The sequence below is a fragment of the Monomorium pharaonis genome, chromosome 3, assembly GCF_013373865.1.
Source record: "Monomorium pharaonis isolate MP-MQ-018 chromosome 3, ASM1337386v2, whole genome shotgun sequence".
Taxonomy (NCBI): Eukaryota; Metazoa; Arthropoda; class Insecta; order Hymenoptera; family Formicidae; genus Monomorium; species Monomorium pharaonis.
Genome location: NC_050469.1, coordinates 25681368 through 25708198, shown reverse-complemented (window position 1 = coordinate 25708198; position 26831 = coordinate 25681368). Strand labels below are relative to the sequence as shown.

At 31.3% G+C, this 26831-nt stretch overlaps 2 protein-coding genes and 1 long non-coding RNA gene across 5 annotated transcripts in view; 1 reads left to right on the top strand and 2 right to left on the bottom strand.

Moving 5' to 3' along the window:
• The window catches only part of LOC105837206, a 38731-nt gene extending 21718 nt beyond the window's left edge, over positions 1 to 17013 (top strand). For 2 of the 3 annotated variants that reach the window (XM_012681786.3, XM_012681784.3), the window contains exons 7-20: positions 70 to 440; positions 2603 to 2730; positions 3314 to 3440; positions 4916 to 5067; positions 6840 to 7038; positions 7424 to 7576; positions 11412 to 11699; positions 12056 to 12197; positions 12513 to 12667; positions 12767 to 12947; positions 13179 to 13332; positions 13482 to 13605; positions 14025 to 14173; positions 14350 to 16232. In XM_012681786.3, the coding sequence (XP_012537240.2) occupies positions 70 to 440; positions 2603 to 2730; positions 3314 to 3440; positions 4916 to 5067; positions 6840 to 7038; positions 7424 to 7576; positions 11412 to 11699; positions 12056 to 12197; positions 12513 to 12667; positions 12767 to 12947; positions 13179 to 13332; positions 13482 to 13605; positions 14025 to 14173; positions 14350 to 14553 (2527 nt within the window). In that variant the 3' untranslated portion in view covers positions 14554 to 16232. Of the gene's footprint in view, positions 1 to 69; positions 441 to 2602; positions 2731 to 3313; positions 3441 to 4915; positions 5068 to 6839; positions 7039 to 7423; positions 7577 to 11411; positions 11700 to 12055; positions 12198 to 12512; positions 12668 to 12766; positions 12948 to 13178; positions 13333 to 13481; positions 13606 to 14024; positions 14174 to 14349 lie in introns of all 3 variants that reach the window. The other variant, XM_036283726.1, reaches the window with a different exon arrangement.
• LOC114255327 overlaps positions 1 to 26831 on the bottom strand; it is a 190696-nt gene that overhangs the window by 25512 nt on the left and 138353 nt on the right. The gene's annotated exons all lie outside the window — the stretch shown is intronic.
• On the bottom strand, positions 24989 to 26478 carry LOC118644678. The gene is made up of 3 exons (XM_036283734.1): positions 26262 to 26478; positions 26051 to 26071; positions 24989 to 25169 (listed from the first exon to the last, which is right to left on the bottom strand). The coding sequence occupies exons 1-3, from the start codon at positions 26391 to 26393 to the stop codon at positions 25074 to 25076; spliced, it is 249 nt and encodes an 82-aa protein (XP_036139627.1). The 5' UTR covers positions 26394 to 26478; the 3' UTR covers positions 24989 to 25073.

The window sequence follows — 26831 nt, the reverse complement described above, 5'->3', positions numbered from 1 at the left end:
AATTTTCGTTCGAGAAACGGTGGGATTAACCCGCGCAATCAATACAAACGCACAATTCGTTGCGTTTAGATACGAGGACCTGGAGGGAATCCCGCATGACCTCGACAAACGTTACCATGGCGAGCAGAGGGCTTTAGAGCAGCATCCGATAATGCGAAGCAAATACGAGAACGACATGGAGAGGGCAAGGAATATTCTTCAGCATAATTTGAGGAAGGAGCGAGTCGGCGGCGAGAAACTCGAGAAATTGCCAAAAGCAACACAGACGAATCTACCACCACCCCTGAGCGCTATTTGTCAGAGTCCCGTACCGAAACCTATCAGCGTCCGGCAGGACAGCAACGTTTCCTCAGACAGTTTCAGTCAAACCAGCTCGCCCAGTTATACCAGCAAAACAATGGAAGCACCCCTCCTGCCTCACAAGCACGGAAAAGTCCCAGGTATGTTCGAACTTCGGCAAAGCTTACGAAAGTCAGATAGTTGCTTTGTAGGGTGTTATCATTAGCGAAGAACTAACAGAAGTACTAGGAAAGAATCGACTGATTTATTAGAAAAGATTTAACTAATTACGACTTTCATCGAAACTTTCATCAAAAATAGTAAAATCAAATTATTCATTTTTGATCCATAAATTCTAAATGTCCAATTTTAGTTGATTTAATAAACAATTTGTAAATAAACATTTTATAAAACAATATAATTTTTGAGAAAAGAAACTTTTACAATGCGACCAATTCTACATTTTAGGAATCATTATCTGGCGAAAAACTTCTTCAATACAATTTTTGCTTGTGACGTCGTTATCTTTTTGTGACGCTTAAGTATTATCCTTTAAGCTTTAGCTTAAGCTTCTGTATCAAAGTAGATATGACATAGTGCTCCGTTTCCTTCACATTGTAGCAATTCTTTTTGCATAGTTCTCCAAGTATTTAACGCAGTCCATGATTATAGTTACTAAACTATATCTTTGAATTTCCATCCAATGAAATTCCATCATACATGGTCATAATATTAAAATAAGAATGTAACGATAATTTTTTTTCATCTATGTATGAAAATTAAATCAAATACATAATAAAGGATTAAAATACAAGAGCGTGACAAATAATGATAATGTAAGACGTTTTCTCTCTACGTGAATCGTAGAAATGCTGCCGTGAAGTATTAATATTACTCTGTGAACGGTTGATCAGAAGAGTTTAATTGTTTTATCAAGCAGCGCGAATTTCATTGATGGCTGATGTTATTTGTTATATTCTTTTGTGCTTTTTGAACGTATTGTACAGTTCGTTCTTCTTTTTCTCTTTAACATAGAGAGAAAAAGGGAAAAGGTGAACGGTGCAAAGAGCTGAAAGAAATCAGCTGAAAAGAAAAGACCTTTTCTTTTGAACTGGAAAGTTGCTGCACAATGCGAGTGTGCATATGTACATCGATATATGTATACTTGCCATCACGTCTCGATCGTGTGGAAAGAACACAAAGCAGAGCAGAGAGAGAGAGAGAAGGGGGGGGGGATGAGATGATCTCACCAACTCCAATTAATTTAATCGGCCGACTGCGTTCCGATATAAACTGAAAGTATGCCAGTACTGAAAATCTATAGTTACGTTCGCGTTACGTATAAATTTTCAATACTGACAGCCTAAATCCTTTTATGAATATTATTGCCAACTGTAAAACTGATGGCATTATTTTGTTTCCTGCTGTTTTGTTTATTTTTGTAAATTGTAATTTATTTATTTATAAATACGTAAGTATTGAGTAATACGTAATTAAATTAATTAAAAAATTAGTTTGAGATGATCAGTTTCAAGTTTCGCGGTTGGCAATTTATAAATTTATCCAACTTTTTTAAGTTAATGAGACTAGCCCAGAGAGTTCAGAGCATTCGCGCAGAATCGCGTAGAATCGCGTAGAGAGAGAGAGAGAGAGAGAGAGAGAGAACGCAGAGAGAGGAAAGAGTGAAATAAGAATTCGAAGAGTAAAGAGTGATCGCGTGTATAATAGAATCGTGCGGGAATCACAGTGAGCTGAGAGAAAAACTAGAAGAACGTCGTAGAGTGTCGAGATAGCGCTAAGCGTTGAACAGTTGTGCGCAAGTTATATGAGCTACAGTTAATTCATATTAAAGTCATTTTTATTCTCTCAAAAGTGGTGCACGAACAGTTAATCCTAATTCCCTCACAATTCTACAATAAAGAAGACGTGTTTCATGACGTATCTAACGATAACAGGATATACATCTCACAAATTGAAATTTCTTCTTTATATTCCGTCTCTCTCGCGAAGCTCAAGGAATTTTCTTGAGAACGACAAATAAACGCCGAGGCAAAACGCGACAGCTGAGACGAGGCGGAAGGCTTTTTCTCTCCTATCGCGTCATCCTGTTTCCTTTTTCTCTCACTCATCGCTATGTTACCGTTAAAACAGTTTATCCGAGAGGAACAGAAAGTAAAAAGTTTCCTATCGCGAAATTCATCTGTAAAACACCTCAACGCTTTTCTTCTCAATTTGTAAAATTTTCTATCTTAGAAGACAGTCGCAACTTATTGTCAAATTGACGACAAAGAGAAATCGATAAACAATCTTTAACGTCTTCTAGACAGAGCCTTGGTGTCGGAGCCTGATAATTCATCTGGCAGGCCGATAACGAAGTCTTCGAGCACGCCGGCCAGTTTGCAGACCATCGTTAGGATGCACGCCGGGAACAACAACTCCTTGCACCATAAAGTAAGCGCTTAAATGTAACATCACTTTTGCCAGCACAAGCGGAGAGATAAAAAAAAAGTGAGACGCTCTTGATGTGTTCCTGACATCATAAAATTAAATTTAAATTTTATATGAAGATACTTAAATATTATGATGACGCGTGGCTTAATAAAAAACGGTTGAGTTATAATCAATAATTATGAGTTCAGTCTCGACTGTCATATTTTTTATCCTACAAATATTTTTCAAAAGTGTTGCATTAAAGGGATCCAAAAGAATAAAGCTGTTTAAGATCTAAGGAACTAGGATCGCATACATATAAGAAATCTAAACACTTAGGACTATGTTAAACTCAAAGAAACCTATGTTAGATGTGAGTTATGTTAGACCTGGAGATCAGGCTTCAATATTAGTTAAAAAAAAAAAGAGATTGAGCAGTACATAAAGGTACATAACACTGGGATGGGTCTGGTAACTTGGCCTTAGATCTAAATGTCTAGTTTTCATTAATACTATATATAGCTATTAGCTATTACATATTTTTTGCCATATTTTATTCGATGTAACGTGATGGCATATATTTTGAATTTCTTGATGTGCTCAGATAATCAGAGATATGACTGGCAGCCACTACGTGACAACGGGAAGACTACGTTTCAGATTTGTGCAGGTTCTGCTTAATGCCATTGCTCTCTTGGCCATCGCCGGCGGTTTAGCCGCATACTTCAAAAGTGAGTGAAGCATTTATCTTAATTTAATTCTAATTGAAATGTTCTTCAAACTGATGTTGTCGAGGGCCTTAAAGGCTCGAAGATTTGAATACCGCCGAAATGTATGGAAGCGTTAAAAAGTACGGTTGTTTTTCTGGCAAGATATAAATACGCAAGTAAAATTTCAAAAACATCGCGATGCAAATAACGACGCGCGTGGTATTTGACCGGGATAAACACGCTTGTTAAACACTCTGGACGCTTTAATATGTGTGCATGTGCAACAACGGGCTTCGCGAGGCCGAAAGATCAATAGTGCCGTGAGTTCTTGTAATCCACTTGATTCCAAATGTCAACGTTATCTCGGTAACTAACGGAAGACACGTGTCATACAGCTCTCTTTAAAATCTTACATTTCTCTCCTTTTTATATCAAATAAATATCTCGTGCACGTTTTAATTTGCAGTCTGTAGGTAAATTATATCAATATCAGTATTAGCATGATTCAAAAAGGGATGAATACCGGAATAATTTCAGCATTTACGTATCGCGCGTACTTTTATTTTTATGAAATCGTTCTACTGGAAATCTTTCATTATACCGGTATTACGGGTAATACATCAAATACGGGTATATAACCAAAATTTTCATATAACACACCCGTACATAATTTTTCGGTATACATATATAATACTGATATTATCTCTTTGTTACTGTCATTACATTACTAAATGCCGATATTAATGAATCGATCGGATTCCTATTATAATATTCTCGCTGTGCATTTGACAAGAGAGATTATAAGAAAGAAATATAGCACGTAATAATTAACGCGCATAATAATATGACTTAATTACAGTAATTAATTGAAGTTTTGAATTTTTATATTCTTTACACTTCCCTAAATTTTTCTTAAAATATAAAACGCCATTAGCAAAAGTAAAAGTTTTGCCCAATATTACTTTCTCTAATATAATAACAAATTATAGTACGCGTATATGTAATAATATACCGAAAGATTATGTACGCTGATGTTACAACATTTCTACCAATCGGTTATTATTTCCATTATTAAAAAGTTGAGGAAAAAAGTATTAGAATGCCAACAAAATTTTTATACCCTTTTTAATCCTTGATTTAAAATTAAGTACGAACCGGATAATATAATAACACTAGGTTGCATCGTGGTGTCGAGTGCCGCGTGTCTGCGGTTGACACGTTAATAATTACAAAAGTTCGCAACGTACACATCCCCTTCTGTTCCGCTAGATATCCGGCACGTGACTGTTTTCAACGTGGAGGATATATTGATATTTCTTGACTCGAATGCGACAAATCTGTCAAGTCAAAATGACAAATGATTTAATTTATATGTATGTATGTCTCAGTGATTCAATCGGCGACGCATCAAAATAAATCGCTATTGCGTTACGCGGCATTAATCGTTAATGAATACGTCGTCTTCGTATCAATGTCCATATTCTTTCATTGACCAGCATATCCTGAAAATGACTTCAAATTGGAGAATAGAACCATATACACCGCTGTGATCCCAATACCTGAAAGCACGCATTTCATCGTCGAGGATAGAAATCCGGCTCCTGGAGTGTGTCTGCCTATCATCGTGACTTTCTGTCAGCAGCACAAGGTAACACAATCGCATCCCAGTTACAAACGTACGTTTATTATGATCACGAATCGACATCAAAGCTGGAAAATGTTGACGCGAAAGTCTCAATTATCTCATGTAAAATGATCAATCGCTAAAAGTGTAGGATTATAAAGAGAAAGAGAGCTCTTTAATTCTGAGAAATGCATGTGAATCCGTGTCCGTGAAACATTCAACGCATTTTAGGGACTTTCGCGGAAAACCGCTTGTTCACTATGATATGTATTACGCTCTTCTCGGTAGAGGCTTGGGCGCCTTTAAAGAATTTAAAATAATTTTGTGCGCGGAATGTGTGCGCGCGTGGGCGGCGCACGGGAATTCGCTTCGGTATGCAGCATCGTAACCGTGCCACTTGCCTTCAACACTGGAATACCGACGAATAAGAGTGACAACGTTACTTTCTCCCTTCTGCAACGAAACGTTCTCATGAGCATTAGAACCACCCGTCGACAGTTGTAATTTCGACGTTTCCGCGGACCTGAATACATCTTCCACTCACTTCTTTTTTTTCTCTATTCTAATGGCCCGTACTTGAACAATGTGTGTTTTAAAATTCATAAGGCACTCACTGTGCAGCCGTGCGTCCTAATTTTTTTTTCTCCCCCCGAGTACGCACGTGGCTGAATATGAACGAGATTGAGCAGCGACGAAGATCACGAAGGATGTTGTCATTAGAGATTTTAAAAGAAAATCTCATCGTCACGGTAGCAATTTTGAAATTTTAATGTAAGAATTTGACATTAAAATTATTACATTTAAAATTTCCTATATTAATTTGAAGTCACTCACAAGATGAAATTTTAAGAATATCAGTTAGTTTTTATTTTATTATTCTACTTTATTATCCTATCGTTCAATTTTCATTATCTTTTTTGTAGAGGAAGTTCGACATATGTCTTTGTTTTATTTGGATTATATTTCTTGAAACAAAACGTAAAAATGTAACTTTGAAAATATAAATATAAACTCTGAAAAGTGTCTTTTGCAGCAGTAGCAGTTTTTATTATATCATTTCAAATTTAATAAGTTTTTCATAAGCAAAAATGAGTCTAACAATTGAAATGAAATGAGTCAATAAGTGAAATAAGCATCAGAACTGATATAATATTACATTTCTATTTCTTTCTTTTATATTCAACTGTACAGAATACTTACAAGTTAATATAGGGATTCTTAGAAATCTTACACTTCGATGTAAATCATTTTCTTTATCGATTTGTACAAATACCTTATACTTCACAAGATGTAACATGTAATGTGACAATATGTAAAGATTAAGTTAATTTAATACATAGATAGATAATTTAGATAAATTAATGTTGTATTTTTTACATGTGCAAAAAAAAAAACAATTTTCTCGCATAAAAAAAATTGTTTTTAGCTGATTTTATATAAAGGCCATAAATATATCAACTATAAGTTTTTACTTTTTTCATTTTTTTTCTATCTAGGTAAATCACGTTTTTATCAGTGTTAATAAAATATAAATTTCTGAAAAATTAAGGGGCGTTGCTTCAGGAGACCCTATGTCGGTATTAGCGACTTTTCTCTATTACCTATAATCTTAAATTTATCTGTTTGTACTATAATCTAAAATTCACATTGTCATGTCTTCAAATATTAATCTTTTTACTTGACTTTTTGGATAATTTTCTTTAGAAAATATTTCGTTGATATACGTTTGATATACAAAGACGCGACATGTACCGACAATGTAATTTTTGATATGTAATCGCAATTTCAATTCTCAGGTTCCGTACAACTATACTGTGTTTCCAAATTACATGGGCAATTTCGGACAGCGGGAAGCCCAGCACGAGCTGGAGCTTTACGATGCTGTCGTTGACGTCAGATGTTACGAACTGGCTGCTCTATTCCTGTGCAGCGTTTTCGTGCCGAAATGCGGCCCTCGAGGTCGTGTCGTACGTCCCTGTCGCAGTCTCTGCTTTCGTAAGTATAAATTATTTGTTATCACTTTTATCATTTTATCATTAATTATATTAGTTCTCTCGTTATGTTAACGCAATATTCAAATCTTTTTCACAGTTTTGTGTAATATAATTCATCAGTTGTATAGAATATGAATCAATACGTGTATCGTTATTGCTCGACAAACCGTAAATTGCAAACCGTAAGCCGCGTAGATATAATAATGTTGGTTAATACCCTGGGTCTTAATAGCGTTCGATTCAACTATTTGACGTGTAAATGTATGGTAAAATTCTTATATTGGATTTCACGCCGCTGAACCGTTTATTTACTAACCTTGAATAATAGAAACTATTTGATATTCCAATCTTGACCAAATGGCAATTTTTTTCTCAATCAATTTTAGAAACTAAAAGGCGTTGCGGTTTCTTTCTCAAAGTTTTTGGTTTGTCACTCCCGGATTATTTGGAATGTGAACTTTTCCCGGAGAATCCGAATTCCGACGAGTGCATCGGGCATCATGAAGTGATCGAAGCGGCAAGAAGGGCTGAGAAACCAGGTAAATTCGGGATCCAGCATGCACTATTTCTCTATAACTTATTTTACGACGTTTTTGTCTCACTTTTGTTTTAGTTAAATTTTCTGTTAAATTAATCTATTATAGTTTTTTTATTTATGCCACGCAAAAAAGATAAATATATTATTTAATCAATTGACAGAGAGATAAACTAGAAATAAGCTTATCACAAATAGAAGTAGATATTCGAATTATCTTGAATTTAATAATTATGGGATTAAAATAATCTCTTTATAGCATAGTTGGATGATTTAGAGGATTTATGTACTGAAAAATAAATTTTTCTTTGATGTAATATGTTCTTTGATCTAATGGATTTAAAAAATAGCACTTGAACATTGCTGTAGTAGAGAAAAATGCGCTCATATATTGTTCTCGGCTGTTCGCCGTTACGGAATGTTGTGGTTTGCAGAGAAATATACTAAAAACAAAAGTGCTTAATTTTAAGAAATTAAAATGTTTTACTTCTGTCTTTGTTCATTAAATATTTAAAAATGTTTTAATTTTAAACAATATCTACATTTAAAACACTAAGATATTTAAAAGCTGACTTCTTTAACAGCTTTAAACATTTTATAGTGTTCTAAATCTAAACACTATTTAAAACTAAAATATTTTTAAGTATGTAAAAAACAGAGACAGAAATAAAACTTGTTAATATCTTAAAATCAAAATTAAAATCAAAATTACATGCTTTTTTGTAATTTTTGTATCACTATCTTCTTAATAGATGAAGATAGTGATACAAAATAGAAATAACTAAAAAACTATTTTAGTAATTAGTAAACTATTTCAGATTTAGAATAATAATAATACATAAATATTTTACGTTCAGATAACTTCTTACGAAATTTATCTCGTTCGAAATGCCAACGAGATTAAGCGGCGTTTATCATGATGCAGTGACACTGAGATTCCGTTGCACAATACGGTTTTGTGCATCGTGTGCCTTTATGCGAAACATTGTGGGGCGTAATATTATTTATGAGTTTTCTGTCCTTTTGTTCCACGCCAATTCGCGCGCGGACATTAAATATAGGATGCGCCCACAAAACGGAACTAATTGGTGACTAACTTGATGTCCATTGTTCATTCTTCCTTTGATATCTCGAACTCTGTTTACGCTTGATATTTCTCTCTCTTTGTTTTCCTTTCTCGTTTATGTTCTATTTCCTATTGTCATTTGGCTTTTTCCCGTTAAATTCCCAGAATCCGATCGATTGGCTGGTCTGCTCTTCGAAACTTTCACTTGTGTAGACATGTAATCTCATTTCAATGATTTTTGATATTGATATGATAGAAATTCTCTCTCTCTTTCTTTCTCTCTCTTAGAAACAAAAAATCAAGATAAATAGACAATTTAATATTAAATATAATAAATAAATTATTTAATTTCAAATATTTTTTATTACATTATTTTTTAATTAATTTAACATATAATGGAAATGTGTGTGTAAAGAAATTACGTAATTTTAATATTCAGTATCATATAGCATAAGCGATATAAAAAGCTAATTGTTTTATGTCAAATAATGGCAATAACAGCTATTTATGGCGATTAAGTGTAATTTAAATAGCAAATTATATATGATATAAAGAGTGTTTAAATAAATCTATTATCTTCTCTATTTTTACAAAGCAGTTCCAGTCTGTTGAAAATATTACGACACTGTGTAAGGATTTAGATTACGGCGGATATATCCTAAATATTTTTAAAACGCTATTCACTGAATTTAAAAGATAGTCACGCGCACGTCATATTCATAACGAGCGCGATAACGGCGCTTAAAACCTCATAGAATGATTCGTGCGCGATGAGAGAAGAGAGAATTAAACGATCGTACACGCGCGCGCCGCAATTTCCAAAGCAAATATTACGTAAATCGCGGCGACAGGCGTGGTGACAGGATTGATCGGAAGTACTCGTCCCTCGTTTCGTAGTGAATTTAATTCGCGATTGGTAGATCGCGTCCGTTGATAAAGAGAGAGAAAGAGAGAGAAAGAGAGAGAGAGAGAGAGAGAGAGAGAGAGAGAGAGAGAGAGAGAGAGAGAGAGAGAGAGAGAGAGAGAGATTTATCTGCATCCATGGTTAATTAAGATTGAATTGCATTGTAATTACGAAGTCCACTCAATTGGATGAATTCAACACATTCTCAAGATTTCGATTGTTCCCCGATTTTCTATCTTTCCACACACTCATCTTTCTTTCGAAGCTTTCCGCTTCATGCCTTCGGCAACGATAACTTCCGATTTGATTTGTTGGTTTCATTAATTCTCTTCGACGTAATTCCGTTAGCAACTATAATAACGGTATTAATTGCGCTTATTTAAGAATGCTAATTTTTTCAAGTCCAATTTGTATCGGCACGCGCAGTCGTATAGAACTAAAAATACATCTATATTTAATAATTAAACTAAAATTTTATTAAGCGCCAAAACATTTACTTTGATTGAGAAATGGCATTTTCTTCTCACGATTGTAATATTAATTTCGTTTGTTTAATCTCGGATAAAATTTCTCAAATATGCAAAATGAATCAAATATGCAAACTGGGAATTTCGCAAACGATTCTCTTGAGATTCTTGAGATTATTACAACGTGGCCCGAAGGCATCGATATTCGTAGAAAACTCTCGTCGAAGCTTATTTCTGTTAGCCAGTGCATCACGTGTACAGTTGAGACACTAAAGGTAACACATCTGTGCACGTTGTAATTACAAAAGAGCGATTCAGCGACACCCTGTATGTACGCATACGTGTTCGCACATGCGGTGTTATATCGCGATTTTGTGTACCCGAGCTATCGCATGTGTCACCGCTGATGGAATCTTAATTGCAAAATCCATATTAAACTATCGTATGACGGCCCATATATATATTTGCGGCGCCAAGCAGCTTTATTGAGTCGCGCGTTTGATGCATGTGTACATATCGCGCTTGACGCACATATATGTGTGAAAGTATCGAACCGCAAGCGCAGGATCGATCCTGTCCATCGATGGAGAAGACATATTGCAAAAGATAGAATGTTACGACAGAGATTGTCGATAATGTTAATATCTCTGCGGAATGTAATATACTTCCGTAATTTTGGACACGGTCTGCTAATTCGGATATTGTTAATTTACATTTTCACGTTCCTTTCTTGGAATTGAATAATATATCTATTGTTACTGCGGTTGTTATTTATTACCAATTTAATGTTAATAGTATTTAAAGTTTCATCTATGATTAAAATCTCACCCAATTAATTTGAGCTATTTATTTCATATTTGATATATGTATTTGATATACTAAAAATTTGATTAATGCTTATTGAAATTAATTAATTGAATAATAATTATCATTTATTTCATAGATAGAATATCAGATAAAAATTTTTCTCAGTGTTGGAATTAAAATAAAATTTTGAAATAAATTGACATTGGTAAACTCCTTGTTTATGAAAACAATACACGTCAATGAAGCATAAAAAATATTATCAACAGAAATAAATGATAAATGCATTTTTGAAACCTTCATACTTTATATATTTTAAGAAATAAATTCAAGAATATATTTATAAAATTATATTTGATAAAAATTAAAAAGTGGAATGAACAAAAGTAGTATGAACAAATAATCAATATACTCCTTTCTCTCTCCACTTTTTCATAATCCCTAAAGCTAAATGGGTCGTAGAAGTTTGCTGTTCTAAAAAAATGGGTCGCAATCCAAATAAGTTTGGAAAACTCTGGTATATATTTAGAGAGACTACATTACGTCGATTGCTGGAAAGCACATGATCTTTATTCTACTATACGATTCATTTATACAGTGTGCACCAGTGGCTTTCAATGCGATGGCACAAGGTGCATTCCGTTCGATTGGCGATGTGATGGTCATCTCGACTGTTCGGATCACAGTGATGAGATCGGATGTGGAAACTGCAATTCCAGCATGTTATTGGGACCGGAGTATGGTAAATTAAAGACGGGACCTTCGAGTGAAACTACTATTTCTGTAAAGTCTTCATTACACTGCGGCGAAAGAAGATGCATGTTAGCAAAACATATTTGCGATGGGGTCATGGATTGTCCTTGGGGGCAAGATGAGCGATATTGCCGTGAGTAAATCCGTATTTTACACAGCTGTATTTTTTATCAATTAGAAACTGTATATTCTTTTATACTATAAAAGTTTTGTAAAAAGAAGTTCTATTATTAGAGAAGTTATATATCATTTCGGTTAAAATAAAATAAAGATCCTTTTCTACATTTCCTTCCTTTACATTTTTGTTATTGTTTTCTCGAAATGTCCTCGCGTATTTAACTAATCGCTATCTCAATTAATATGTATGAATAAATCAGGATATTAATAATACAATAAGTAAATAAATTTAAAAAGATACGTAGATTAATTTTTCCTAGATTAAGTCTAGGCTCTCAGATTTCAAGTTCCGTACTGCATCATGTTTTCCAGTGAAATTAAGCCAGAGAAACGGGGATGTCGGCGAGGGCCGTCTGGAGGTATATCATGCTGAAATGGGTAAATTTATGCCAGCGTGTGCTTCACACTGGGAATCAACATCGCCGCAAGAGGTTTGCGCTATGTTGGGATATACGTAAGTTATCTCTTTTAACACATTGATGGATACAAAACATTAATGTTAAATAATGATCTAAACGTGTCGTTTGTAATAAATCAATATTTTTATACGTCACGGCAACTTTATGAGAACCTCATTTGTATGTGTATTAAACATTTGTTAAACATTTATTTTAAACTGATATGGTCGCGGAGACATTTATGTACATAATTAATTTATGTATATGAATTAATTTTACAATCCAACATCATAACATTCGGTTATCTGTTCGAATAAAAAAGTGCGACATATGAAAAATTGTTACAACAATGGATCTATTTGCATTTTCAGAGTTGCAAAAGGATATAAGTTGCTGATTGACGATTTAAGAAATGTGACAGAAAATACCAAGTATAACAAAAGTACTAATTTGCTGAAGCAATTTCAAACGTGCATCAAGGATCGGGAGCCTTATCCCATGGTCAAACTTACTTGCGTGGAATACGGTAAATTATTGGGAATAGAATAAGAAAATCGTTGAATAAAAACTTTTTAAAGTTCTCCCGGGGTTTCTTTACGACGGGTGATGATCGATTCTCCTGCAGCTTGCGGCCGCAGACGCTCCGGAAACGTGAGGGTAAAGCGAATAGTGGGCGGTGTGGAGTCAGCCCCTGGTGATTGGCCGTTTCTTGCAGCCCTTCTTGGTGGCCCAGAACAGATCTTCTACTGTGCCGGAGTCCTTATTGCCGATCAATGGGTGCTGACCGCATCTCATTGCGTTGGGAAGTAAGTGATTTGCGCGACAGATATTACAAAATGCCATTTTTAATTATTGACAAATTTTATGTAATTATATGCGAGGGAAAAAATCGCTTGAAGTATATTATTTGAAAAGTAAATTATTATATAGTTAGGTTGGAGAAAAAGAAATCCATTATATATTTATTAACAACACTTAAAGTCTCTCACGGAGAATCTCAAATATGAATTGATTTTTCTGTACGTTGATGATTTCAGTCATTCAGAAGTGTCCGGTTGGACGATACAGCTTGGCATTACTCGAAGACTTTCTCATTCTTACTTCGGTCAAAAACTGAAGGTGAAAAGAGTTATACCTCACCCGTACTACAACCTCGGTGTTGCTCACGACAACGATGTCGCATTGTTCCAAGTAAATACATTTTTACGTTCGATTAAGTATTTCATTATTGCTGTTGAAATATTCTTTCGTTTAACGTATAACTATCGTATATTGTAAAATTATTATTTTTCAAGTTTGTATGTTATTTCAAAACTCTCTTGTTTCTTACAAAATTGTAGCTTGACAGACGAGTTCAATATCACGAACATCTAAAGCCGGTGTGCTTACCGACTGCCGACACCAATCTTACACCCAATACATATTGTACCGTTATTGGATGGGGCAAGAAAAACGATACCGATTGTAAGTATTATTTATATAAAAAAATAATTAATGCTTCACAAATGTTTACTTGTGATATTAAAGTTAAAAAAAATAATATTGTAATAATATTATATGTTTAATACTATCTGTAATAATATCTAATAATTAAAAAGAAATTAATACGGAAATAAATAGCAGTAACAAAATATTACACTCTAATACAACACAATAACAATCATTGAGACATAAAAAACATGTATATAAAAAGTTCCTTCTATAATTGAAGTTTTCAAAACATGAATGAAAAATAAGTAATTTGTAAAATTCTATTTAAATATCTAATTATTACAAATAATAGATTTGATTTAGCTTTGATTTGATTTTTTCATTAGTGCAATCCTTTTTTCTTAAATGTACATAAAATTAAGTTCAATTATTATCTAGTGGTTTTATTGTAGCCTCTGAGTATGAGCCAGCTGTAAACGAAGTTGTAGTTCCTATTCTGCCTAGACATCTCTGCAACACATGGTTAGCACACAAAGAATTAAACGTCACCGATGGAATGATCTGTGCTGGCTATGAGGATGGAGGAAAAGATGCATGCCAAGTAAACTAAGCAATTAAAACACTTGTGTATATTCTCCATAGATTATACAAATATATTGCGAATTGAGAATTATACAATTTTTAATATGTTTTATAAAATTATGTAACTAAAGTATACATTATCATTCAAGCTTATTTAATATTAATTCAGTTTAAATTTATTCGGTTTTTTTTCAGGGCGATTCCGGAGGACCTTTGTTGTGTCGAGATAAAGAAGACGAGGAGAGATGGTTCGTCGGCGGAATTGTCAGCTGGGGCATAAAATGCGCCCACCCCAAACTGCCCGGGGTCTACGCTAACGTACCCAAATACGTGACGTGGATCCAAAAAGAAATGTCTAAGTACTCTGATTATAACGATAGAAGTAATGGAAAAACATAAGCCACTGAGTTTGACAAAATATTCGATGTTAAAATCAACAACATCAAAACGAATCGAATGGAAATGAAAAGAAAACGTAGAATAAAGTAAATGCGGATTTTCTTACTTGACATACATTAGAAGAGGAAGATACTGGAATTGAAAGCAATTATGAGTTCCCGATTTGATAATCTATGCTCAGCGATTCCTGTACGCTCAATCAAAGGATAGTATTTTGTACACACCTTGTGAGCTTTGAATCAAGAAAAGAGAGTTAAATATTAATATGGATTCTCATAGTTTGAGATTAGTAGTACAGACAAATAGGAATCACAGATAAAAATCACTGCGGACTCGTTCGCTAAGCTAAAGGATGCTAGACAATAAATAACTCATCACAAATTTCGTCAAATAATAAGAATAATCCAATTAAGTCTACCACTAACAACAGAAAAACTATTTATTTCTCATACTGTGAACAAATGATAGTAGAAAAACCGGATTTTATCATCAACATACATACTGATATTTACTGTCGCAATTCTCAGTCATAGCTCGTCCAAATTAATACGAAATTTCACCTTCAATTTTTCGTAAGAAGATTTTATGATAAGCCACTTGAACAAGGAAATGTGAGATAATAGGAAACATATAGGGTATATTACTTTATAAGTGAAACTACCTATGGAGAATAATTGCGTACACATAAGTTCAAATAACAAGCCATTTTCTAGGAAAAGACTATAATAGAGAAAGAATAATAAAAGAATATTATAAAAGAGAGGATCAAAAATGCCGATGTATGTACTTTTGGTACCTACTGAAATAAGAAAAAACTTGAGGATTTGTGCACAAAACAAAAATCCACGCATATGATGCGATAAAAATATTTTGTATCGCTGCCGACTTTAAGACAGCCGTGTATGGAGCCACCAAGTGGTTGAAACCCTTTATCTATAGGGTGTGCGTTTAACGGTATTCAATGATATGAGTCATTTGGGTGGTGTAAGTAATAATGAGTCGTACATACCTTAGGAAGCACAATGCCCATTATACTTTTTTTATAAGCCATAATTAAAAGAAAACTTTCCTTATTACAATTATAGAAATATAATAATCTTCTTTTTCATTTAAGGAAAATATAAGAAATATGATAAAAAGCAATCGTATTTCGTAGTAAATAACTTTTGAAAACCTTTTTCATTTTTTAAAATCCGGATAATTTGGCTTTCACTGCTATTCCACCTCAAACGACTCATGCATTTGTATGGCAATCATAGGAAATCTGTGATTTACGAACAATCCTCATACAAATATAGAAGGGGATTATAAAGTATTCTTTTGAAATAGCTTTTTCCGTTGATATATCGCACATTTACATTTGAAAAGAGAAGCTGAATGCTTCTCGATGGCTTGTGATATGCACACAGTTTAACACAGATATCTTAATATCTTAATATCAAAAGTTATATAATTTAGTACTATTAAGGTGAAGAAAAACGTAGATGTGCTGAAGAAAGCACATTATATATATATACATATATATATATATACATATAATCGATAAACTGTATTTTTGTAAAGGAACGAGTTAAGCGCACACCCCCTACGGGTAAAATATCGTACACGTATTGCATGAAATGCATTAGTGTACTATCGCGTGAATATTTTATTTAAATAATGCGCATACAAAGAGACAATATATCATAAGAAACAAAGAAAATGTCTATGTGCTTATTGATGTAAATGCAACGTAGTCAGTTACACACATAATCACGTTCATTGTAAGAACGCGTGCCAGGCAAAACTATATAGTAATGCACGTTTAAACATAGACGTAACAGCGACATCGTTGCATACTGTGCATTTTTATTACACGTGATAAATTTTGGATTCAACACCGTGATCCATATTTATGCGCGTGAATCTTGGAGACAGATCCAGTATTACGAGAATTCTGATGTACATACGAATTGAAAATGTAAGAACTGCCATGACGAATAGTAGCGTGTATTTTCACCGTATATCTTACTGCAAACGCTACACGATAAGAAATAGCGTCGCAGTCTAAACTCAATTATTGGCGTAATTTCGTCTGTCGGTCTTATTGTTTCGCAGTATTCATTTTGCAAAAAAGTACGGTATGCAAGAAGTCTTCAAAGCTAGGCTGAGCTAACGAAAAATTAACCGTCTAAATAAGCATGTCTTATATTTATTATTTTTATTATTTAAGCATAGGCTATGTTGAGCATAGGTTTTAATAGATTTTGTTATGAGTATTTGGAACCTTTTTAATTTATTGTTTTAGTACATAGTAAAGTATTTTTCTATGTACAACAAGAAAGTGTCTCGGATTTTTTGTGTATTCATAAAATTTATAAATTTTTTTAAATGAACGAAATATATACACTGAGTTTAATTCAATATTATAATATTGCATATATTTTCATTAATTGTATTGCCAATTGAGTCATTTTTCGATAAAAAGGATAAAATTAGGAGAACAAAAAACTTAATGTTGTATACTTGCTCAGCCTACCCTATTCTAACTGAAATATTCGTACGTGCATCAGGTATAATTAAATCGTATAAATACGTAAGTTATACGTATATAATGTTACAATGTACCTAAGCATAGAGGCTTGTAGAATAGAATGCTCGTAGCGCTCGATATATAGACGTAAGAAACATGTTGACTGAATTCTAGGGACAATACTCTGCACCAGCACTTTTTTGATCTGCACTATAAAAAAATCGTTTTTCAATGAGTATACTTTATACAAGATACATCGTTTAGGAGCCTTACTAATTGACTTAGACTTTTTCTAAGCAGTAAGATAAACAGTATTGTTGGCTACGATGACAACTAATACGTAGCTCGATTTATTTGCGGGCATCTTTATTTACTCGCTTGTTGTTCGGAACGTAAACTGCTCTATTAAAATGGTGATGATTAATATTTTAAATACTTGTTTGTATTAGTGATTCTGAAGCAAATAATGTTTAATAATTTGCTTTAGATGACAAAAGAAACGCTTTTTGGTATATAAAAAGCATGCAAGAATCGTAAATTTGTGTTTTCTAGATGTATTATCTCAAGATAAATTTATTTATTTATTGCTATATTTCTGACATCTAAAAACGACTTTCTCTATAACAAGAACTATCAGACAATAAAAAAGAACTTGGACAATAATGGTCTTCCTTAGTATCCAGACAACAGTTTAGTTGTAAAAATGGATTATATACTTAAATAACCGACAATACTGTGTGAGCAGACAATAAATAGAGTTAGGAAATGTTCCATGATGGACAATAAATTATATATTAAGGATTACAATAAGAAATTACTTATAAACTTAGAACATACGAAAGTGATTAGTTAATAATTAGAACGTATAATTAATAGCCTATTAAATAGTCTACTAAAATTGTCCTCTATAATATTACTGATAATAGATTACAATTAAAAACTATATTTATTATTTTGTGCATTAGCTAACATATTTCATTTCTTTGCACGTGTTCCGTTTATATTATATTATAAAATATTTTATGGTATATTATGTATATATTGCTTTTATGTTTGAAAGAATTAAGAATTAGACAATCAGAAATGGCGGTACATTATTTTTATACTCGTCTGTTATATTCAATAGTCTTTTGTAATTTTTTCTGTTGTATTATCGCGTTGAGTTGACAGACATTAACTGCCAAGTGAAACTTTTTCTATTTATATACCATATTCCAAATTGATAATTATTATTATTGCATAATTGCTTTTTAAAAATTTTAATTTTATAAATTGAATTATATAGAATATATCTTGTGTATGTTGTGTGTCTATTTTGTGTGTGTGTGTGTGTGTGTGTATGTTATTAAAAATCCGTATAAACATTGTTAATTATTATATTTTAATTTATTATTATATTGTACATTATATTTTTTGTTGTGTTATTAGCATTTTATAAAAACATAAATAACGTTGTAAGACCGTTGGTGCGTAAATAGATAATTGTGATGAAATGTAAAGTCAATAATTTAGAGAGATATATGCATATTATATATATATATACATATACTGTGACAACAAAAGTTATGCACATTTGTGCGTAAGTTTTTTTTCGTCAAAAATGTATATACATATACAGTTAATATAATTCAAATAATATGAAATAAGAGTCAATACTATACATTACATTGAAAGAGGAATTAATATGAGACTTTATAGTTACATATTATTATATTTACAGGAAAATTAAATTCAAAACTTAATTAGGAATCAAATTTATTATTTATATTTTAGTGCCAAATTAGAGATAACAATGTTTCATTTAAAAACAATTTCTAAACAACAATTTAGAATTTAGATTTTTAATGTAGTTAAAAAAATTCGTTATTTCTCTATTAAATAATATAATATTTTTCATGCATATAATCAATTTTTAAATCCTACAAATACAGGATAAATATTTATATAAATATATACAAGAAATAATTATATTTCTTAAACAAATTATTTATTTATTTTATCACAATTTAACATTATTATATATGATATATATTATTACACATAAATATAACCACGTTTATATTTTAAATAAAGTTCAGATTAAAAAATCTAAAAAAATTTTTGTGATAGAACTGTTCATAGTAAAGATGTTCTTTTAAGTTTGATACTTTGTACATTTCGCATCAATAATTTGATCTATTTTTAAAAATTTGATTGATTAAACAGATTAAATATCAAGTAAAATTCTATTAATCTGTCAATTTTTGGCTTATAGTATGATCTAAATAAAGAGTATTAAAGATATAAAAAAGAATTGTATATTCATTTTTGCATATTTATTTATATAAATATATAAATAACGTTAGCGAGAAAAATTTCTATTATGAGTTATCAAAAATAATTTTTATTGAAAATACGTTAAAATGTTAAAATAACGTTAGTTGCTAGATTTAGAAGTTGTGTTAGAGATGCATTTTGGGAATTCACAAATTAAATATTCGTGGATAATTTAAGAACAACGTTTGTAATGTTATAATTTATGTATAAAGTATAAAATTTGTTAGACCCCCGTAGACCGTTTTCAAGTAAATTATATCACATAATGAAAGTAAGTTTTGTGCAATGTGTCGTACAATTATAAGTAATTAGCGAGCTTTCCAAATGGTTACTTTCGGGCTATTCTTGTTCTTCGCAACATGTGTGTAGTCTCATAAACAATCTCTTACGCTCACAGGCTTGAAGAAAATTGATTTTTAAAGCCACGACAAGTATCTGTTCTATATTGAAGATGTAAAGAAATGTTGCGCACAAAATACAGGTGTCTCTCGCTCTCTCGCGCGAAGAAGTATTCTTTCTAAAAGATACTACGAAAATGCATAATTACTCCTATGAAGTCAATGTTGGATAGTAAGATAGCGTAAAAGATATACGTATCGTATATATGAATCGTCGCAAGATGTTGCACAAAGATTAGCGTAATCATATAGCGCACGCGCGCTTACTTGTCGTAAGTGCGTTTGCATTTATAGTTAGGTTTGATTATTTTCAATTGGGTGACTCGGAAACGAAGCAATTAATGGGAGAACAATGCTTTTTTAGTGTGAAATTTGATTGATATAAGTGAATTAATAAATTGCGTCGTCAAATGAATTCACTCAGGTGCGAAGTTTGTAGTCTCCCTATATTTTCGATCTGCTCAATTGTTATCGGCTTTGAAAATCGCATTTCAAATAAAAAAGAACGTCAAAAGTCGGCATAAATATGTACAAATGTTACGTATAGAGTTACAAATCAGTTAATATAAATTGTAACTTTGACATTAATAAAATCATGTTACATTTCAAGAAATGTATAATCTAATGAAAAATATGGACATTGTCGAATAAACGATATGATTTCAAATGTGAGAACCGACTTCTCACGTCTCTCACCTTGATAAATAATTGCTACACATTCAGAGTGATAAAATTTAGTCATAAACTATCATAAGAGATAAATATGTCAGCGCAAAACTACAATCAACTTATACTGAATTTGAGAATTGATATACTATTATATAAAATAATGTTATAGTAACGGCTATAATCAAATATTATATATATTTACTCACACTTATTTTTATTAGAAATATATGCTTTCTTTTATACGGAAGAACTCACAAAATTGCACAATCGATTCATCATAAAATTTTGAGTCCATTATGTAAAATATCAGAATAATAAAGAATATTAAAATATTACATAATAGAAAATATTAAAATAACAAAAATTTCCATTATGAATAAATTTATGTTTTAATGAAAAGACATCAATCAATATAAAAAGGATATAACAAACTTAATTGATTTAATTTTAGTTGAAACTTTCTTTTCCAACTGCTATGTAACAAAAATATGACTGCAAGCATTACTTTATGTTATTAAATTATTAAATATTTAAAATTTTTAATAAATACTAGCTTAAAATTTCGCTCTACATTCGGCGTAACAAAATTATTTTTATAATAGCACTGTTTTGTCAATATGTTCTGTCGCTATTTTATATAAAAATATATAATATTTTCTATAAAAATATGCGATTGATACAAATAATCGTTAAGTATTTAAAATATAATGCTTAGCAATTATATTATATATCATTCGCATAAGATATAATCGTTAAATCGCTAAATATATATTACAAAGTGCTCCTAAAGTGCTATTAATATGAACGTGTTATTCTTAAGTCTACGTGTAGCGTAGCAACAAAATTAACTTTACATAGGTAAATACTTTTATGTTGTTTTACTCCATATTTTATTCGATCAAAACCTATTATCAGGTATGCGCGACATAACTTGTACTTTATATATTTAGTATGAACAAGAAAAAGTGCAAAGGAAGCAGAATAATAAGACCGAATGAAATATTGTATAGATTTCAAAGAAAGATTTGTACAATTATGTATAATTTTTTGCAAGCTCAGATATATTTTGACTTCGGCTTGCTTTTAGCGTAAATAATTCGAGGAGAACGACAGATCAAATACAATGTAAGGATCTTGAATGTGATCGCTTGTTTGTGCTTGGCACAAATCCTAATCGTACAATCAGTGGTCGATGATGTGTATATGTATAATTACATGTGTGACAGTTGCGCGCACACAACGTACATACATATGTAAAAAAAACGTGCTAATATTTACCAGATTAATATAGTGGATTTAAAAAATTGCATAAACTCTGTCATTATTTGGGATAATTTTATACAGAAAAGAAAGAAACGTTACCTTTATCACACATGTACTATATAAGATAAAATATATTTTGGCAGAAATACTTTGCAACGACTTTTGATGCCGGTAGAAAATTATTATTGTATTAAAAAAAAAAAGATGTGCAATTTGTTTTTGTCCACTATTATTATCAACTATATACTGTGCGCAGCTATTCCTATATAGCGAGTGTTGCATATAGCGTAAAAAGAAGCTAAGCTGATATTTGTATGTTGAATATATACCTGACATAAATGTAGGTACGTTTACACGTCGTGTATCGCTGTGATTGATAAATAGACCTAGGCGATGTTGTACGTTAGACTATAATTATGTGAAACGAGATAAGAACAGTCATCGCTGTCGATTGTTAGATGTGCACACGCAATTGCGCAACTTTCATTTGAAGAATGCATCCGTGTAGTATCGTCTGTTTGCAATTTTACATTTCTGCTACAAGCAAGCATTTTGAGCACGCGGTACAAGGATATTTGGAATTTGCTATTTCCGCAATACTGTCATAGATATACCCTGACTATGTAACAACGATTGCATCGTTTCATTGATATTGAACTTTAAAACATTTCACCATTTTGCTGTATAGTGATCGTACTTTAACAAAATTTTTTTCGTATGTCAACAATTTATTTTCAGGAGCAAACGTATTCGTTGCAATTTGTTGTCATTGTTCACTGATATTTCACTGCGTGCGATCAACTTGACGCTAAACTGTACTGTAAGAAATAATGATATTATCTCGAAGTCACCTTTGGCTCATTAGTCATTTAGACATAATTGAAAATTACGGAATAAAATATTATAGTTGTTCGTTAGATACATCACGGTGCGCGCAAGTAGAAATTATTATAACTTTCATGTAAGAAATTTATATAGAATAAGAAACAATGTCATCATTAGACAAAGTCTATTAGTCTTCATTAGAAAGTTTCCATTTTGATAAAAAAAACGAAATTTTTAAAGTACTGTTACATGAAAAAACATTTATGTTTTGCATTGTGTGTATGACTTAAGTACATGTCATAAAAAAATAGCAGTTTTTCTTTTCTTCAAATAAATGTGACGTTAGACATTATCGAATTCCAAGATGACTTCGGGACAATAGTAGAATCAACGCTTGCACTGCCTTTCCTATTCATTAGTGTAATATCAAATATGACGGTCTCTTTAGCATGGACACTATAAAATATTGTTGCGTACACGTGCATATTGCTGTTAATTATTCGTGAATCTCAAAGAAGTAGACGAAAGAGAGGATGACGTTAATTGAACTCACTCTTGCTGGTCGAGAGTCATAGTCTAGCAGGATATTCGACGAGTTATTTAGACCCTCTTGAGATAATATCATGGTTATTGTAAAAAGAACTTACGGGATTGTACTTGCAGCAGTGCGCAAGCATATTGATGCTTAGAAATTAATTTAATTCTATATGTAATCTTAATATTCAAAGTATTGTACTCATTTCTAGTGTTTTTTTATTATGTAATTATTTTTCTTTAGAAAGACTAAACATTCTTTTGTTTTTATTTTAATTTAAAATTACTGATGTATATTAATAATTACATAATATATCAGTATTGCTGTTTAAGTCATTATAAAATTAATTATGTCTAGAATAAAAATTTGTTTGTTCACTTGTTTATGTAAAAAAAAACGATTAGAGTATTTATTATAACAATGTTAATCACTACGATTGCGTGACTGCACAAGTGCATATGCTCGTTTGTTTACATATTTTTGCAGATTGGCTATACATAAAATATTTTCAAGATTAGGAGGATATAAACAAAGAAGTACAAAATAATGATTATCAGCAATAATGTGACACATAGAAACATATCTGGACATATCTGCAAAAGAAAATAATCAACATTTCAATATTAATATGATATTTTAATATCAAAGTATCAATATTTCAATATCAAAATATTCACTGCACAATTAAAAAAATCTCGATAACATTGGAATAATTATAATAATTACTAGAACTGTTTTCGAATTCAATCTGCAAAAATAAAGGAAAGCACGTTGAACATTAATATTGTGCATGAGAATCATATTGTGAGTTCATAAACGCAAGTTGGATTGATAAAAAAAACTGTATTAAAAAGTATGTAACACATATACGAGCATACACACACATACATTAGTGTGTTATAAGATGATATTATATACCGCAGCCAAAAGATATATAAATATTGATATATGATATATTTATGGAAAATTCGTGTTGGCAAATAAATTATGTATTAACAGTAAATACGTTTTTTAAAATTATTTAACACTTTTCGCTTAATAAACTGTAATGTATAATATTATACTTGCATCGCATATATTAATAGAACAATAGAATTGGTAAAAAGCATAATAACCAAACAATATATATTGAAATAAATCTATTGTAATTAATATAGTAAATATTGAAGTTCTTGTAGAAATTCAAAATAACAAAGTTTTTTAATAGGATATATGTTTTATAAAATAAATGTTCCAAGAAGTATTTATTAATTTTAGTAAACTTTACAAATAATTATTTTGCAATTAATTTAAAAAAGCTAATAATGTGAACTCTCCACTATAATAGATTTAAAAAATTGGTTTCGTTTAAGAAAGCACAGTGTTTTGTTATAAAATTATATATTTGGTCAAAATAAAGAAAAAATATTGTGGAATATATGCAAATATGTACAAATTCACTGTGTAACTTTTCAGTATACTATAATATAACGAAGGTTATAGTATTAAAAATCTGGAATACGTATAGTGTAAATTATGAATTAGCAGAATAGAGCTATAATCAGCTTATCGGGTAACTTATCAATATAAAAATTTAACAAAAAAAGCTATATTAGGCCTTGTGATAAATAAAATAAGATAAAATAAAAAGGATATATGCATTTTTTAGTTTCCTAACAGCTTATTATATGTAGTGTTTAAAAGAAAAGTGTTATTTTACAGAATATAAAAATGGTTAAAAATATATAATTGAAAAATAAAAATTCAAAGAGTTTGGTATATTAGCAAAATTAAACTATACTACAAAAATTATAAGAGAATAACATAATGTTATAAAATTTCTGTAAATAACACACAATACTTATAATATAAGCATATTGATTTATTTTTCTTATTTTTTATACTTCAGAAATAAATAAATATAATAGAGGCATATAATTTATATTTTTTCTTAAAAATATATAATTATATTCAATGGTAATCATTTATATACACATATTTTTGACAATCTCATATTTTCCTATTACACATTCCTATATCCCTTGAGTGCAGCCATCATTGGTCTTATAAAGTTCCCTAATTCTGGATAAGCTGCAATTAGCTTATCTAGCTGACTTATCTAAAAATGTTTAAAAATGTTTTATTAATATTGATATAGTAAGAGCCACTTTTAATATTATTTATCTTCTATATAAATAAAAATGTAAATGTTTGTTCCTCATCTAAAATCTCCGTAAGTCTTTCATCGATTGCTTTGAAATTTTGACACAACATTGCATTCGTAACCGGGAGTGTTCTTATGGGGTCTGATTTTTTTCATTAATATTATTGAAATTTTGACACATTGAGACGGGGAAAGACGGGGAGAGACCGGAAGAGACGGGAAGAGACCGGGAGAGACGGGGAGAGACCAGGAAAGACGGGGAGAGACCGGGAGAGACGGGGAGAGACGGGTAAAGATAGGGAGAGACGGGGAGAGACGAGGAGAGACCGGGAGAGACCGGGAGAGACGGGGAGAGACGGGGAGAGATCGGGAGAGACGGGTAGAGACCGGGAGAGACGGGGAGAGACCGGGAGAGACGGGTGGAGACCGGGAGAGACGGGGAGAGACCGAAAGAGACGGGGAGAGACGGGAGAGACCGGGAGATGCGAAGAATGTTTCTATTGTGTTTAAATTAAGATAATAAGAAAAATAAAGATGGCTATTATTTTATTGAAAAAAAGGAACTTATTTAAAACAATTTTTTGAATGGATTTCTAAATCCATGACAACTTTAAAAAAAAAAAGTTAGAAGTACGTGAATAAATGAATATTAAATTTATTAAAGATAAATAAATGCTTATTCAAAAATAAAATAAAAAGAGCAACAGTAAAGCAAGACTCTTGAAAGTTAAACGAAAGCAAAGAAAATTTGAAAAAAACATAACATAAGAATAGAGAGCCACAGCAACGCGTGGCAGGGCATAGCTAGTTAAATATAAAACTGTTTGAGGACTTACATATGGTTGTATTGGTTTTATCTAAAAAAAGAAATAATTCTGTTTAATGTATAATAAAAAAATTCTGAAGCTTTTAAATTAAGATAACTTAAAAAAATAAATTTATAAAAATACAATTCTTAAGAAATACAAGAAAAGAAAAAGTGGCGAGAGAGATGGAAAAAGAAAACGAGTTTTAATTTCAAGAACTTTAACTGTAAAAATCGCTTACCATATCATCAAATGGTGACATTAGGATCTTGGAATCAGCTCCGAAAACGGCTTTTGCTTTTGTTACGGGTGCGTTAATGATCACCATAACATAGATTATGGCAAAAGCCAGTGACAGAGATGATACTCGCATTTTTTAAGATTTATTAAAGCTCAAACTGTATTAATCTATACATTTGTTAGTGAAGCATAGCGCTTATATAGCACAGAAAGTATGATCTAGATGGTTTTCGTGTCTACCAAGAGTACTTATATTTTATGTTGCAATAATAGATATAGATACATAATCATAAAAACGGTCCTATCTTTTACGAAAAATATACAAGGTGCCCTATTTTAATGTCATTCTTTTTATCTTTACAAAATAAAATTGAGTTAAAAATGTGTTCAGACAAAAATTGGGATTTGAAGAATAAATAATGGTAAAATTAATTCTAAAAAATCAATATTTAAGATTAATCATCGTCAATTTTAAAAATTAAATTATGATTTTTTATATAATATTATTTCTCTATTCTGCATATAAAAATATTAAATGGTTAAAATTTGTTATGTTTTCTAGAACAATTTT

Excerpts from the sequence above, each read along its gene's own strand:
- LOC118644678 (XM_036283734.1), bottom strand. The coding sequence starts at position 26,393 with ATGCGAGTATCATCTCTGTCACTGGCTTTTGCCATAATCTATGTTATG. Across the intron at positions 26,072-26,261 it reads TGTCACCATTTGATGATATG|ATAAAACCAATACAACCATA; the intron begins GTAAGCGATTTT and ends TTCTTTTTTTAG. Across the intron at positions 25,170-26,050 it reads TAAAACCAATACAACCATAT|ATAAGTCAGCTAGATAAGCT; the intron begins GTAAGTCCTCAA and ends AAACATTTTTAG.